Source organism: Oncorhynchus gorbuscha, linkage group LG18 (genome assembly GCF_021184085.1).
Source record: "Oncorhynchus gorbuscha isolate QuinsamMale2020 ecotype Even-year linkage group LG18, OgorEven_v1.0, whole genome shotgun sequence".
Lineage (NCBI taxonomy): Eukaryota > Metazoa > Chordata > Actinopteri > Salmoniformes > Salmonidae > Oncorhynchus > Oncorhynchus gorbuscha.
In genome coordinates, this window is record NC_060190.1 from 9269069 (window position 1) to 9286568 (window position 17500).

Consider the following 17500-nt stretch of genomic DNA (forward strand, 5'->3'; position numbering starts at 1 on the left):
GTGAGAGAGAATATGTGTGTGTGTGTGAGAGAGAATATGTGTATGTGTGTGAGAGAGAATATGTGTGTGTGTGAGAGAGAATATGTGTGTGTGTGTGGGAGAGAGAATATGTGTTTGTGTGTGTGTGAGAGAATATGTGTGTGTGAGAGAATATATGTGTGTGTGAGAGAGAGAGAGAGAGAGAGAGAGAGAGAGAGAGAGAGAGAGAGAGAGAGAGAGAGAGAGAGAGAGAGAGAGAGAGAGAGAGAGAGAGAGAGAGAGAGAGAGAGAAAGAGAGAAAGAGAGAGAGAGAGAGTTAGAGAAAGAGAGAGAGTTAGAGAAAGAGAGAGAGAGAGAAAATAAAAAGAGAAAATAAGGCACTGTCTCCATCTTCTGGTGAAAGAGGACATGATGCAGTGTTCCACAAAGGACCATTTAGGATGTGAATAGTGACGCAAATAAAATGTAGTCTACTATCCCTTTCATTTGCCGCACTCAAGACTCCCCATCACTAAATGTCTTATATTCAAACATTGACAAAAATGTGTACTAAGAGTCCTAATAAGATAAATAAGCAAGAAGAAGAGGATGAAAGGAGGAGGAGGATTGGACTTACCCCTGTAGAACCATAGGGTCTCTGTCCTCTGTTGGGGAGGTCTGGACCATCTCTTGCTTCAGCTCCCCTATCTCCAACGCAAACGTGTCTATCAGCTACACACAGAGGAGGAGAGAAAGAGAGGGAGTGAATGAGTGTACACGGGAGAGAAGGAGAGAGGGACTAGGTCAGAGACAGAGGGAGAGAAGGAGAGAGGGACTAGGTCAGAGACAGAGGGAGAGAAGGAGAGAGGGACTAGGTCAGAGACAGAGGGAGAGAAGGAGAGAGGGACTAGGTCAGAGACAGAGGGAGAGAAGGAGAGAGGGACTAGGTCAGAGACAGAGGGAGAGAAGGAGAGAGGGACTAGGTCAGAGACAGAGGGAGAGAAGGAGAGAGGGACTAGGTCAGAGACAGAGGGAGAGAAGGAGAGAGGGACTAGGTCAGAGACAGAGGGAGAGAAGGAGAGGGACTAGGGACTAGGTCAGAGGGACAGTCAGAGACAGAGAGAAGGAGAGAGGGACTAGGTCAGAGACAGAGGGAGAGAAGGAGAGAGGGACTAGGTCAGAGACAGAGGGAGAGAAGGAGAGAGGGACTAGGTCAGAGACAGAGGGAGAGAAGAGGGACTAGGTCAGAGACAGAGGGAGAGAAGGAGAGAGGGACTAGGTCAGAGACAGAGGGAGAGAAGGAGAGAGGGACTAGGTCAGAGACAGAGGGAGAGAAGGAGAGAGGGACTAGGTCAGAGACAGAGGGAGAGAAGGAGAGAGGGACTAGGTCAGAGACAGAGGGAGAGAAGGAGAGAGGGACTAGGTCAGAGACAGAGGGAGAGAAGGAGGAGAGGGTGAGAAAGTGAGAGCAAACTAAACAGATTTTGATAGTAAGATGGAGAGAGAGATAGAGAGTGATCAACGTAAAGGTAAAGAATGAAAACAGACATTGAGAAAGGTTGAAAGTAAAATGAAAAGAGAGAGGTAGAGAGAGAGAAAGCAAATGGAGAAGTGTCCCTCACAAACAGATAGGGAGGCACAACATGAAAAAGCCAGGAGCAGGGAAATGGTTAGTCACTTTTTCCTGTGTATACCTCACTTCCCTCCTTGGGACAGGAAACACAGTGACTCCCCCCCCACACACACACAATCTCTCTATCTCCCACAGATACAATAAACACATGTTAGTTAACAGGGCTAAAAGTCTCCTAATCTAATCCTTATCAAGGGAAGCGTAAACATCTGGCAGATAGCTAGCTATGCTAACACAATTTGCATCCCAACATGACACCCTATTCCCTATGTAGTGCACTACTTTTGACCAGAGTCCTTTTCCCACTACATAGGGAATAGGGTGAAATTTGGGATGCAAGCCAAGGAGAGGGGACAAAGAGGAAGGAGGAAGTGACTCAGGCCAACAGTGTTTGATGGATAAACCTCTATCTTAGCTGACAGGCTATTTCCATAGTGAAGATAAATCTGCCCCCCGCATTGGTCTACAATGACATCAAAACTGAATATGTTGTTGCTTGTCAAACTGTATTTCTAGGGTTTGACACCATGGGTCCATATCAATAGTCTTAAGAGGCTTTCTCTCCTTGTCTCAATTCCTCCTTTCAGGACAAGTAGGCTTTTAAGGTGTTTCTCTCACTAGTTTGTGTTTCTACATTAGTGAATATGAAGGTAAGGAAACAAGGAAAGAAGAGAAGCCTGTAGGTTCTTACCAACTGTGTTACATAATCTGACCACTAGGTGGAAATATTTCCCACACCACAGACCCCCTAATCGTTTGTTCTGAGTAGAAGTTGCCAATAGTCACAGATCTAGGAGCAGCCTACTGTTACCCAATCCTATCATGAACGATTGGTGGGGAAAACACACAACTGACCTTAGATCAGCTAAGCTATTGCACTTCCCATAGCTGCACAGTCCAGACCACTATAACCACTAACCACTAACCACAGACCACTGGTTCCCCCTGTTACTACACTATAACAGGGACTATGTGGAGCCAGCTCTGTCTCTGTCTCTGGTGGTCTGACGTCTTTTAAAACGTTAGTCAGCTAAGACAGAGCTGAGTATAGTTCTAAACTGAAGAGAGACAAACAGAGAGTGAGAGAGAGAAAGAAAGACATAGAATGACAGTCTGAAAGAGAGAGAGATAGAGAGAGGGAGAGAAAAAGAAAGAGGGAGAGAGAGAGAGACAGAGAAAGAACAAGAGAGTCTGAAAGAACATTAGACAGGGAGAGAGGGTGAGAGAGACCCTTCTCCCAGAAAATTAGACAGGGAGAGAGGGTGAGAGAGACCCTTCTCCCAGAAAATTAGACAGGGAGAGAGGGTGAGAGAGACCCTCTCCCAGAAAATTAGACAGGGAGAGAGGGTGAGAGAGACCCTTCTCCCAGAAAATTAGACAGGGAGAGAGGGTGAGAGAGACCCTTCTCCCAGAAAATTAGACAGGGAGAGAGGGTGAGAGAGACCCCTCTCCCAGAAAATTAGACAGGGAGAGAGGGTGAGAGAGACCCCTCTCCCAGAAAATGAGGTCAAATGAACACATTTATTATGAAAGGTCTTCAATGGTCTACTCTGGGCATAGTGCCCTGCTATGGAAGTAAATGGCAGCATATATACAGGCCCTGTTTCAGCCCAATGACTTTTATAGTGGAACCACTTATATATTTTATTTAGCGAAAACAAAGTCCCTTAGCCAAGCGATTGTTTCCGGTCCTGCTGTGTTGAGGGTGAGTAGGCCTCCACTGAGTTTGTAGATTGGACAGACTTCAGAAATGTGGTGCATGGTTTGCTCCACCCCACAGGCACATGGGGGCTTGCTTTAATGCCTCTGTAGCCATCAAGTGCTTTCATGGCTCACATCAATACCATTATCCCAGAAACCCTACCGCCCAAACAGATCCACAGATGATGCAATCTCTATTGCACTCCACACTGCCCTTTCCCACTTGGACACAACTATGAACATCTATGTGAGAATGCTGTTTATTGACTACAGCTCAGCATTCAACACCATAGTGCCCTCAAAGCTCATCAATAAGCTTAGGACGCTGGAACTAAACCCCTCCCTCTGCAACTGGATCCTGGACTTCCTGACGGGCCGCCCCCCAGGTGGTGAGGGTAGGGAACAACACATCTGCCATGCTGATCCTCAACATGGGGGCCCCTCAAGGGTGTGTATTCAGTCCCCTCCTGTACTCACTGTTCACTCATGACTGCACGGTCAGGCACGACTCCAACACCATCATTACATTTGCCGAGGACACAACAGTGGTAGGCCTGATCACCGACAACGACGAGACAGCCTATATGGAGGAGGTCAGAGACCTGGCCGTGTGGTGCTAGGATAACAACCTCTCCCCTCAACTTGATCAAGGCAAAGGAGATGATTGTGGACTACAGGAAATGGAGGACAGAGCACGCCCCCATTCTCATCGACGGGGCTGTAGTGGAGCAGGTTGAGAGCTTCAAGTTCCTTGGTGTCCACATCACCAAAAACTAACATGGTCCAAGCATACCAAGGCAGTCGAGAAGAGGGCACGACAAAACCTATTCCCCCTCAGGAGACTGAAAAGATTTGGCATGGGTCCTCAGATCCTCAAAAGGTTCTACAGCTGCACCATCGAGAGCATCCTGACTGGTTGCATCACTGCCTGGTATGGCAACTGCTCGGCCTCCGACCGCAAAGCACTACAGAGGGTAGTGCGAACGGCCCAGTACATCAACTGGGGCCAAGCTTCCTGCAATCCATGACCTCTTTACCAGGCGGTGTCAGAGGAAGGACCTAAAAATTGTCAAAGGTTCCAGCCACCCTAGTCATAGACTGTTTTCTCTGCTACCGCACGGCAGGCGGTACCGGAGCTCCAAGTCTAGGTCCAAGAGGCTTCTAAACAGCTTCTACCCCCAAACCATAAGACTCCTGAACATCTAATCAAATGGCTCCCCAGACTATTTTCATTGCTCCCCCCTCTTTTACACCGCTGCTACTCTCTATCATCATTTCTGCATAGTCACTTTAATAACTCTACCTACATATTACCTCAACTACCTCGACTAACCAGTCGCACATTGACTCTGTACCGGAACGCCCTTTATATAGTCTTGCTATTGTTATATTACTGCTGCTCTTTAGATACTTGTCCCTTTTCATTCTTAATTCATATTTTTTAAACTGCATTGTTGGTTAGGGGCTTATAAGTAAGCATTTCATTGTAAGGTCTACCTGTTGTATTCGGCGCATGTGACTAATAACATTTGATTTGGCGAGGCATGGGATGTGGACAGTCCTGAACCTATTGAGGGTGGACCACTCCTTCCCGGGGAGGTTGAAACTACTGGTGCCCAGGAATATGAGGAGGAAAAATAACACATATCCTTCCATATCTCTCTTTATCTATCTTTCTCTCTTACCCTTCACCCACCTCCTTCTTTCTCTTTTTTCCCCCCATTTTTATCAATCACACTAACTCTTTGCATCACACATCCATAACCTCATCTCAATCCTCTGTTTACTGTAGACACCTTGTGTAAACGTTATCAATTGAAGCAACAGTATATGGCTAAATACACAACAGTTGCAGTATAAGGCATCCTTCTATTATCGGATATATAGCGGATGGCCCACTGCAGTCATGAAGATTGGATAACAGAACGATTATGACATGACGATTGGATAACTCTCAGAGGCAGTTAGTGTGGTCTGACTAAAGAGGGAGAGATGAAGGGAGAGGATACTGATGGAAGAAACAGCAGCATGAAACAAAGACACAGCGGAACGGACTGTGCGCTCATTACGTCTCTAGGAATAGACCGCGTTCCTAAAACAACGTCATGAAAGGGTTTAACCGGAGGCTGCATAAAGGGCTGACAACTACTCTGTGTGTGTGTGTGTGTGTGTATGTGCGTGCGTGCGTGCGTGCGCGCGTGTATGCGTGCGTGCGTGTGTGTGTGTGTGTGTGCGTGTCTTTGTATTGTATGGTTGCTGTGTGTGTGTGTGTGTGTGTGTGTGTGTGTGTGTGTGTGTGTGTGTGTGTGTGTGTGTGTGTGTGTGTGTGTGTGTGTGTGTGTGTGTGTGTGTGTGTGTGTGTGTGTGTGTGTGTGTGTGTGTGTGTGTGTGTGTGTGTGTGTGTGTGTGTGTGTCTTTGTATTGTATGGTTGCTGTGTGTGCATTTGTCATGATTCCAACGACTGCAGCAGGCATTGTTCAACCCTCACACTCTCCATCTGTCCTCAACTTGAGCGCTTTTACACTATGTGGCAACATAAGATGAACCTTGGAACAAAAGTAAGCTAACGGATAAACTGTAAACTTAACTTACCTTAAAGAAGCTTCCTCTCCTGTCCGTATGACAGTCTGGTCTGGGCAGCGTAGCAGACATGCTTAGGTCTGAGTCTGTGAGTCCATCTGAGACCTACACCCTCGGAGAAAAGGGTACGGTTAAGGTACAGTATTTTTCCCTGGTTTACAAAAATATAAATGTTACCTTCAGAGGTACACATATGAGCTCACATGGCACTGTTCGGTACCTTTTAGTGTATATATGTGTGGATAATCTAGGATAATGGTACCTTCTAGGGTATATGTGTGGGATAATCTAGTATAATGGTACCTTTTAGGGTACATGTGTGGATAATCTAGTATAATGGTACCTTTTAGGGTACATGTGTGGATAATATAGTATAATGGTACCTTTTAGGGTACATGTGTGGATAATCTAGTATAATGGTACCTTTTAGGGTACATGTGTGGATAATCTAGTATAATGGTACCTTTTAGGGTATTTGTGTGGATAATCTAGTATAATGGTACCTTTTAGGGTACATGTGTGGATAATCTAGTATAACGGTACCTTTTTATACAATCATCGGAGGTATGGTTTAGTGAGGGCGTGGTTTTCAGTTAGTTATTTTTGGCCACCCATGATTGGAAATGTTGTACCAGTTTAAGTGGTCTGTGGTCATGTTAGTTCAAGTGTGAGCATGTCCGCTGCCAGTTCTGAAGTCTTTATAAAGGCAACAGAAACGCATGCGACAATAAAGAGCTGTAATTAATATTGTAGCAACCTTAACCAAACACTGAGCGACCTTGTCAATAGGCATCACTTGGCTTACTGGTTAAGGTGTTGGCTTTGCAGTTGCTGGACACAGGTTTGAATCCCGGTCGGAACAACCCACCGAATTCGCTAAATTGGTGTCAGAAGTAGGATGGCGGAGAGGCGTGTACACGAGGGCCGTGGTACATTTTTTGCCACTTAAAAGGAACAAACGGCTTTGTCACTGTGGTGGATCCCTAAAAAGACAGATTTGTATATTTAGGCTCTTTTAAGATACAAACTGCAAGACTCCAATTACATACCTACAAATAATGGAACAATAGACATACCTTACAGGGTACCACTACAGTGACAAGCATTTGTACACTTTAAGTACAATTCAGTACTTTTTTCTGAGAGTGTATATGGAGTCAAGCACAAACACATACAGTTGGTGGTGGGGCTGATGGAAATTCAGTTTCTGGCCACATTGAGAGAGCAGACAGGGAATTGTTGTTGTTCTTCTTCTTATAGGCTCTACCTGTCACGTTCACTGTCTTCAAACTCCCTGTCATAGATGAGCCAAGGCGCAGCGTGCATGTAATTCCACATTTTTTTAAATAAACTGAAACCTTCACAAAAACAACAGATAAACAGAAACCGAACGTGACGCAACCGTGACGCACACAAACACACAAAAAAGAGAAATAATTACCCACAACATTAGGTGGGAAAAAGGCTGCCTAAGTATGATTCCCAATCAGAGACAACGATAGACAGCTGCCTCTGATTTGGAACCACACTCGGTCAAATACTCTAAGGTCAGAGTGTGACAGTACCCCCCCCCCCAAAGGTGCGGACTCCGGACGCAAAACCAAACTCTATAGGAGAGGGTTCGGGTGGGCATCTATCCTCGGTGGTGGCTCCGGTTTGGGATATAGCCCCCGCTACGAACGCTGATCCCTCTGCTTCTGTGGAACCGGACCTTGGAACTTCGCCGGAGGAACTGGACAGTGGATCATCGCCGGAGGAACCGGACAGTGGATCATCGCCGGAGGAACCGGAGCATGGATCGTCGCCGGAGGAACCGGACCGTGGATCGTCGCCGGAGGAACCAGACAGTGGATCATCGCCGGAGCAACCGGACAGTGGATCATCGCCGGAGGAACCGGACAGTGGATCATCGCCGGAGGAACCGGATAGTGGATCATCGCCGGAGGAACCGGACCGTGGATCATCGCCGGAGGCTCTGGATTAGGAACCCCCTCTGTCTCTGTCTCTCTGATGTAATACCATCACCAACATCCCCGTGTCTTATCTCATCCCGTTCTCTCTCTCATCTTTGTACTCTCTCTAACAAGAGTAACCTTCACTTACCTTAAAGAAGCTCCCACTCCTGTCCATATGACAGTCTGGTCTGGGCAGTGTAGATGGCAGCGTAGCAGCCATGCTTAGGTCTAGACGTCTGTGTTTAGGTCTAGACGTCTGTGTTTAGGTCTAGACGTCTGTGTTTAGGTCTAGACGTCTGTGTTTAGGTCTAGACGTCTGTGTTTAGGTCTAGACGTCTGTGTTTAGGTCTAGACGTCCGTGTTGACGTCGGCTGAAGTCCTATGGGGTCAAACAAACAGACAGCCAGATTAGCTGTGGTGAGACTGGAGAAAATTTGATCTATGGCCACAGCAAGTCAACAAATGACAGAGGCTAGTAGGACAGTATCAAACTCCTTCCCTCTCTCTGTCCCTCTAGCTAGCTTCTTTCCCATGTCCTTTCATTTAATCTATTTTCCAGCAATTACAGCCATGGTTCCAACATTGTTATTCCACCCCTTTTTCCCATGGTAAGTTAATACAGGCTGTTTGGCCTGTTTCAGTCTTTCAGTGAACCTTAATGTACCCTTGATGTTACAATAACTTTTCATTTCCTCTCCCATAGACCAAACAAGGGCGTTCATCAACAATTTTATCTGCGCAGGTTAGCATTTTGTCATCGATTTTTTTCTGGAGGCAGCTCTGCAGAGTGGTCACTAGCTGGCACAGCTATAAAGTCATAAAGTCTGATTTTAAACCTAACCCTAACCTTAACCCAGTATGGTTAAGTGCAGGGTTAAGACATTTGAATTCAATCACTATTTGACATCATTCCTTTTGATTTAAACTAAACTTTGTATGTCATTTTGTTTTACCTCAATTATCAAAATATCTGTAAACTGTTGTAGCTTCGACCATATTTTACACCATCTGAGTTGGTTGTGTTGTGCCTGCCATCAGTTGTGACACAACATGCTCTTTAATACAGGGATGGTGTCATATTTTGGCTGAATAATGTATTCAAATGGGATTAAAATAAAAACCGCACCTTTCAAATAGTACCACAAAGATGGTTGGAGGTCCACACATCAGAGAATGTTCTCTTGAAAGGTAATATCTGTTATTATTATTATACTGTAAAACTTCCATAGGAAACCTTTTGAAATCATAGAAATGTAGACAATAGAATAGATATGACTATTTAAATTGACATTTGACAGTGGGTGGACCGGCGGTCATCTTTGTAGTAGTAATTAGTAACTCAGTCATCAAGTTTGCAGAAGACAGAACAGTAGTGGGCTTTATTACCAACAATGACAAGACAGCCTACAGGGAGGAGGTGAGGGCACTCAGAGTGTGGTGTCAGGAAAACAACCTCTCAATCAACGTCAACAAAACAAAGGAGATGATTGTGGACCTCACACCCCTATCCACATCGAAGGGACAGCAGTGGAGAAGGTGGAAAGTTTGAAGTTCCTCTGCATAAACATCACAGACAAACTGAAATGATCCAACCACACAGACAGTGTGGTGAAGAAGACGCAGCAGTGCCTCTTCATCCACACGAGGCTGAAGAAATGTGTCTTGTCACCCAAAACCCTGACAAACTTTTACAGATGCACAATCGAGAGCCTCCTGTCGGGCTGTATCACCGCCTGGTACGGCAACTACACCCCCCTCAACTGCAAGGTTCTCCAGAGGGTGGTGCGGTCTGGGCAAACTACCTGCCCTCCATGACGGCTACAGCACCTGATGTCACAGGAAGGCCAAAAAGATCATCAAGGACATCAACCACCCGAGCCACTACCTGTTTACCCCGCTACCGTCCAGAAGGCGAGGTCAGTACAGGTGCATCAAAGCTGGGATACTGAAAAACAGCTTCTATCTCAAGGCCATAAGACTGCTAAACAGCGACCACTAATTCAGAGAGGCTGCTGCCGACTTTGAGACCCAATCACTGGCCACTTTAATAATCATTAGTCACTTTATACAAAGCCACTCTAAATAATGCCACTTTAATAATGTTTACATATCTTTCATTCTCGTTCGGCCATCGCTCATCCTTACGCTTCTATGTACATATTGTCATTCACCCCTTTAGATTTGTGTGTATTAGGTTGTTGTGGGGGAATTGTTAGTTTACTTATTAGATATTACTGCACTGTCGGAACTAGAAGCACAAGCATTTCGCTACACTCGTATATACATCTGCTATCCATGTGTATTTGACAAATAACTAGAAAATGTCAATTCAATTTCAATTTCAATGGTGTACCGGCTAAACTGCAGTGGTTTGAAGGGATAGGTCCATTCTATGGAGTATATTTCTATGATTGAAATTACATCAATGATCATGACACCCATGACCTATGATTTAAATGGTATAAATCTCAACCAAAATGTTCTGAGCACTTCCACAATGGGCAAATATGTATGGAAGGTTTCGTTCAAATCAAAATGGCTGCTGTCAAAAAGTGATTGAATTGAAATGGATGTACCCCACTGCTAACCCTAATGCATAACTTTCATCTAAAATTACAACCAAAAAGCTCATTTTAGAATTTTTACAATACAGCCAATGTTGACATTGCAGCTGTCCCATCTAGTGGAAATAACCCAGTTCTGCCTCCAGGATAAAATTCTACCCAATAAATGTTAACCTGCGTCATCCCCTGGTTATGCTCACACCTAGGGCTGCAAGACATTACTCTTCTGTCTGTGTGTGTGTGTGTGTTTGTTTATTTTGGAGAATGAAAGTGTGTTTGTGTACGCACAAAATGAGTATGCATAGTGGAGGGGTGTTATTGGAGGCTGTAGATGAAAGGGGACAGTTGTGCACCCCTCTCTCCCCGATCCCTCTCCATTCTATGCTGAAGCCTTTAGCAGGACCCCTGCCCTCTCTCTATTCTCTCTCTCCTCTCTCTATTCTCTCTCTCCTCTCTCTCTCCTCTCTCTCCTCTCTCTCTCCTCTCTCTGGCAGCAGTTCAGTGAGATGTTCTATTCACTTTCATCTCCAACAGGAAGGAAGTGATCCCCCAGAAAAGAGAATAAAAGAAACAGAGGAGAGGAATGGAACGGCCTAGTTTCCTGTCAGATAACACAGTACTGGCAGGAGTCTCTGTGCTAAGACATTCTCAGCTGGAGTTCAGCAGATTTAATTGGGAACTTATTCATCAGTTCTGCACGGTGTTGTGTGCAGGGTATTGGAGGCTTTGAAGTGTGTCACCATCGTTCAACATTTCACCGCATTCTCCCGTTCCAAACAGAAACCATGTCTTCTATTTGTTCTCGAATGAGCCTCCCATACTAAAATACAGAGATTATCGTTACCATTATGAAGGACTATAAAGAAACCTGACCGTGGACCTGAAGTGAAAGGCGTTTTCAGTCCATCCCTATCCCCAGCTGGTCCGTCTGTCTGTGGCTGGGAGCCTGTCGTTGGACATGGGGTTATCTCCAGTTATGCATGGCTGTTTTATTTAGGCTGGGGAACACAGTGATAACAGAGGAACACATGTTCCTTCACCCTGCCAGGTCATTGTCAAGGGAGTTTCTCAGGAAACTACTCTATAAATCCAACCATGGTGTGTTGTAAAAACCCAACTGAGAAAACGTTGTAACCGTAAGTTCCACCTGGTGTCTTGTCAGCAGAAAAGGGATTGGGAACGAAGTCTTCTGACCTCAACGGGACGACATGGTTTAATAAATGTACAATAAAAATATAGCCTGTCTTTAAAAAAGGGGGAAGTCTGGTTTGATACGAGAGCCGTCGACTAGAAGAAGAGGAAACAAAACATCGACTAAGTACCTGCTGCAGAGGACATTTTCTGGACAGCAGTCCTTACTGTTCTGACTGTGTCTCTAACAAATGACTGCACCACATATCCCCGTTCCCTGTTCTAGGAACAGTCTGATTTTATGAAGATTCTAGTTCCTATAGCAACTCTCATATCCTCTGATGTGTGTTCCTATAGTCTAATAACTCAAAAGCACTGCTGTCTGTAGGCTACTATGTACGCACACCTAACTATCTGGGGTGAACACTCTGTCACAAACCATAACATGAGACACACAGTGCATGCTGGGTATTGGGATTACCAGGAAGACAGCCCCGGAGCCGTGCGGAGCACAATGGCAGTTCAGCTCAGGCAGAATGAACTGTGGAAATGTCATTATGTTCACTCCACTGGCTTAACTTGGTCGAGACTAGACGAGAGTGTAGACAAACAAGACCATGGGGTTGGGGGAAAAATCAATACAGTAGATTATCACAATATTATTTTGACTCTATTATATCGATTCTATGACTCCAAGAACCGATTCTGAAAATAAAGGTAGTTAACATTAGCTAGCACTAGTCAGCTGAACCAGCACCACAATTATCTCTCCTCCTATCTAGCACTAGTCAGCTGAACCAGCACCACAAGTATCTCTCCTCCTATCTAGCACTAGTCAGCTGAACCAGCACCACAAGTATCTCTCCTCCTATCTAGCACTAGTCAGCTGAACCAGCACCACAAGTATCTCTCCTCCTATCTAGCACTAGTCAGCTGAACCAGCACCACAAGTATCTCTCCTCCTATCTAGCACTAGTCAGCTGAACCAGCACCACAAGTATCTCTCCTATCTAGCACTAGTCAGCTGAACCAGCACCACAAGTATCTCTCCTCCTATCTAGCACTAGTCAGCTGAACCAGCACCACAAGTATCTCTCCTCCTATCTAGCACTAGTCAGCTGAACCAGCACCACAAGTATCTCTCCTCCTATCTAGCACTAGTCAGCTGAACCAGCACCACAAGTATCTCTCCTCCTATCTAGCACTAGTCAGCTGAACCAGCACCACAAGTATCTCTCCTCCTATCTAGCACTAGTCAGCTGAACCAGCACCACAAGTATCTCTCCTCCTATCTAGCACTAGTCAGCTGAACCAGCACCACAATTATCTCTCCTCCTATCTAGCACTAGTCAGCTGAACCAGCACCACAAGTATCTCTCCTCCTATCTAGCACTAGTCAGCTGAACCAGCACCACAAGTATCTCTCCTCCTATCTAGCACTAGTCAGCTGAACCAGCACCACAAGTATCTCTCCTCCTATCTAGCACTAGTCAGCTGAACCAGCACCACAAGTATCTCTCCTCCTATAGCTTTTAGATTATTTTTTAAATGGCAAGCCAACATGTTTTCAGCACGTTTATTTCCATGGCTGATCAGAACTCGTTATTATCACGGCTCTCAATTCAATTCAATTCAATTCAAGGGCTTTATTGGCATGGGAAACGTGTGTTAACATTGCCAAAGCAAGTGAGGTAGATAATATATAAAGTGAAATAAACAATAAAAATTTACAGTAAACATTACACATACAGAAGTTTCAAAACAATAAAGACATTACAAATGTCATATTATATATATATATATATATATATATATATATATATATATATATATATATATATATATATATATACAGTGTTTTAACAATGTACAAATGGTTAGAGGACACAAGATAAAATAAATAAGCATAAATATGGGTTGTATTTACAATAGTGTGTGTTCTTCACTGGTTGCCCTTTTCTCGTGGCAACAGGTCACACATCTTGCTGCTGTGATGGCACACTGTGGAATTTCACCCAGTAGATATGGGAGTTTATCAAAATTGTATTTGTTTTCGAATTCTTTGTGTAATCTGAGGGAAATATGTCTCTCTAATATGGTCATACATTGGGCAGGAGGTTAGGAAGTGCAGCTTAGTTTCCACCTCATTTTGTGGGCAGTGAGCACATATAGCAAGGCTATGCTCACTGAGTCTGTACATAGTCAAAGCTTTCCTTAATTTTGGGTCAGTCACAGTGGTCAGGTATTCTGCCGCTGTGTACTCTCTGTGTAGGGCCAAATATCATTCTAGTTTGCTCTGTTTTTTTGTTAATTCTTTCCAATGTGTCAAGTAATTATCTTTTTGTTTTCTCATGATTTGGTTGGGTCTAATTGTGCTGCTGTCCTGGGGCTCTGTAGGGTGTGTTTGTGTTTGTGAACAGAGCCCCAGGACCAGCTTGCTTAGGGGACACTTCTCCAGGTTCATCTCTCTTGTCCCTCTATAGCAGACATATAGTGTAGTGGGTAATATGTTTGGACCAACGGATCGCAATACATATAGAACCGTGATACATCGCGATACATATAGAATCACAATACACATCTTATCGGCATCTAAGCATCGTGATAATATCTCATGGTGATGTCCCTGGCAACACCCAGCTCTGGAAGAGAAAACCTCACCACATCAGACGTGTTAATAACCGAGATACTTTCTGGAGCACAGTAATAACAGAGAGAATCCAGGTGATGGAAACGATGAGACTATTGCCTCTGCTGTATCCAACGGCAACACTGTTGACATCCAGATCAGAGGGAGCATTTCAAAGTGATGCATGTTTATAATCATAGTCATCAGAGAGGATATTCACACAAATCAGAGAAATGTTGTTATTGGCCGTGTCTGTGAGTGTGCTTGAGTGTGAGTGTGAGTGTGAGTGTGAGTGTGAGTGTGAGTGTGAGTGTGAGTGTGAGTGTGAGTGTGAGTGTGAGTGAGAGAGAGAGAGAGAGAGAGAGAGAGAGAGAGAGAGAGAGAGAGAGAGAGAGAGAGAGAGAGAGAGAGAGAGAGTGTGTGTGTGTGTGTGTGTGTGTGTGTGTGTGTGTGTGTGTGTGTGTGTGTGTGTGTGTGTGTGTGTGTGTGTGTGTGTGTGTGTGTGTGTGTGTGTGTGTGTGTGTGTGTGTGTGTGTGTGTGTGTGTGTGTGTGTGTGTGTGTGTGAGAGAGAGTGTGGGTGTGCCTCAGCTGCAGACTAACAAAGACCCATCTGAGTGAGTTTCTCCACACAGGAACACAGACAGGCCACTGGCACTGCAATCCAGCAACACAGAGACACACTGTTCCACAGACAGGACAAATCTCTCTCTATCTGTGTGTGTGTGTCTGTGGCTGTTTGTGTGCGTTTGTGGGTGCGCATCTGTGTAAGTAACCTTTCATTAATTGCGGGTTGAGAATGTGGAAGTGAACAACTAGAGAAGCACTCCCTTCTACATACCCTGTTCCTCATACAAAACTGCAATTTTCATAGAGGTTTAAAGACTAGCTAGTAGCCCAATCAGTCATTATTATGACATGTTATCTGTGTGTGTGTGTGTGTGTGTGTGTGTGTGTGTGTGTGTGTGTGTGTGTGTGTGTGTGTGTGTGTGTGTGTGTGTGTGTGTGTGTGTGTGTGTGTGTGTGTGTGTGTGTGTGTGTGTGTGTGTGTGTGTGTGTGTGTGTGTGTGTGGCAGGCCATGGTTTACATTATCACAAAGGATTGGCATGACACAACGTCTGCCAACATCTGCCAGCTCCTACACTAATTTAAAGAAAATTGCCATCCTCTATCATTGCCAGCCCAAGACCTATGGGGAAACAACTTGTTGTTTATTAGAGAGCCAACCCAGGCAGCTTAATGCACAAAGTATGTCATATTGGGTGCGTAACAACAGCAAGCAGCACATAGCAGCAATACCAACAGAAACAGACAGAAACAATAGTCCTCACACAAGACATTTGGACAACCCTTCAGTTAAGGTCTAGACTCAATCTGTTGTCACTCTCAAGACACTTCTGTGGTTTAAGGGGTCCTTTTGAAGCCTCAACTTCGCCTCAACTTTATAACGCACACGCACGCACACACGGCGGAGGTTCAGGAGGAATTGTTGCAGGACCACATGAACCAAGTGGCCCATAGCCTGGTCCCAGATCTGTACAGACTCTTTCGTGTTACAATGTCCATAGGTCGACAAGACAGCTCAAACAGATCTGGGATCAGGCTAAGTGACCCATATGTTTGGTGCTGAAACATTAGCGTGCAATTAAAAGGAGATTTGGGAAATGTTATAGCTGTCTGAGACATACAGTGAAGATAACCTTTCCCCTTCTTCTCCTCCTATTTTGATTCAACCTCTGCCACTCAGATTGCTGATTGACCAAGAACCTTCAAGGCCTTACTTAGTCACAGACAATAAATTCCCCCTCTGTCTCCCCTCTGTCCACCCAGATGATAAAGCACTGAAGTGCAACGGCCTCTTGTTGCTGTGAAAGCAAGAGAGAGAAATATCAACAAAGAGAGGCGGAACGGGGCAGATCCAGAGAGAGAAGGAACATCAGAGGTAGTGTTCATCAGGCTACACCATAGAAAAATGTTTTGCAACGGAAAACTAAAATATGTGTTCTGATTGGAAAAATTCAGGCTTTACCTCCCAATTTCACGACATGTTCTCCCTACTGAACATGACCCAGGAGTAACACTGGATAGGGTGAGAGACCTGGAGGCAACAGAGCAGAATGATATTCACACTAGAGTCACAGGTTCCTAGTTGATGCCCTATAAGTCCCCTCTGTTGGTTATGTAACATAACTAACTGTAGTCCCAAGAAAATCCTAGATTATATGGACAGATCCTAGATCAGCGTTCCTACTCTGAGATGCTTTGTAGACCCATATTACTCTCAGAGGGATTGTGTAGTGACTGAGCATAGGATCTTATAAAAGAGCCATGAACTAGTGTTGTCATGATACCAGTATCGCCGTACGACGATACCAGATTTTCCTTGGCAAAAAAAGGAAACATTGTGTGCTATAGCCTGGAAAAGAAACAAATATGACTCTGGGTGACAACATACAGCTGTTTGGTTCCAACATGAGGACGGTTTTCCTCAGGAAATGTATTCTGCTTCATGTTTTGTTTCCTTTGCGTCCTTACTCCCTAGTATCGCGACATTGGTATCATAGAAGCACCATAATAAACATTGCAAAGCAGTACATAGCCCACCAAGTAGGCATGTTGCTCGTTATAGTCGTAGCTGTTTACAGTGACTAGAAGGACAAACGTTGTAATTCCAATGGCCAGCATGAACAGAGGTCTCTAGAGAAACACATGGAGAGAATACAAGCTCAAAATAAACACAGCCACCTCAACTTAAATCTGTTGTTAGAGCAAGCACCAGGCACCACCACCACCGCCCTATCAAAACTTACTTTCCACTCTGTGATTTCTGCACTATGGTCAACACCAAGTGGAAACGTTTGGAGTTGTTTTGGCACATTCTGAATTGAGTCACATGACTCAAAGCACTGGGCCACTCCCAACTAAATGAGAACCAGAAATAAGGGTGAAGACCGAGGACGTAGTTCTCCACTTAGAATAAGTATGTGTAATGTCTCTCTCTCTACAGATGTCTTAGCCACTGGGAAGCAGAGATTAGAAGACCAGGAAGGATGGGGCAGAGAAAGAGAGATGGGGGGAGGGAGAGGAAAGAGAGATGGATAAAGACAAAAGGAGGGAGAAAGGCCAAGAAACCAAGAGGGATGTTGGTTAGTTATGGCGACTCCACACAAACCCTTCCACTAGGTCTCAAACTGAAAGCACCAGCACTCTGTGGTGTTGAAAGGAAACCAAAGTAGGCCATAATATATAGTGGTATGTAGGGAGAGTAGTTCAGGGTCTGCTGAGCGCTCCAATACTCTCGCTGTCTGGCATATTCTGAATTCCAATGACTTTAGTTCAGCTTGAAAAT

At 44.8% G+C, this 17500-nt stretch overlaps 1 protein-coding gene across 1 annotated transcript in view; it reads right to left on the minus strand.

Moving 5' to 3' along the window:
• Positions 1–17500, minus strand: part of LOC124002496 (ras and Rab interactor 2-like) — a 196353-nt gene that overhangs the window by 43943 nt on the left and 134910 nt on the right. Inside the window, 3 exon segments of the mRNA XM_046309928.1 lie at positions 596–690; positions 5886–5978; positions 7977–8207. Of these exon segments, the coding sequence (XP_046165884.1) occupies positions 596–690; positions 5886–5978; positions 7977–8048 (260 nt within the window). The 5' untranslated portion in view covers positions 8049–8207.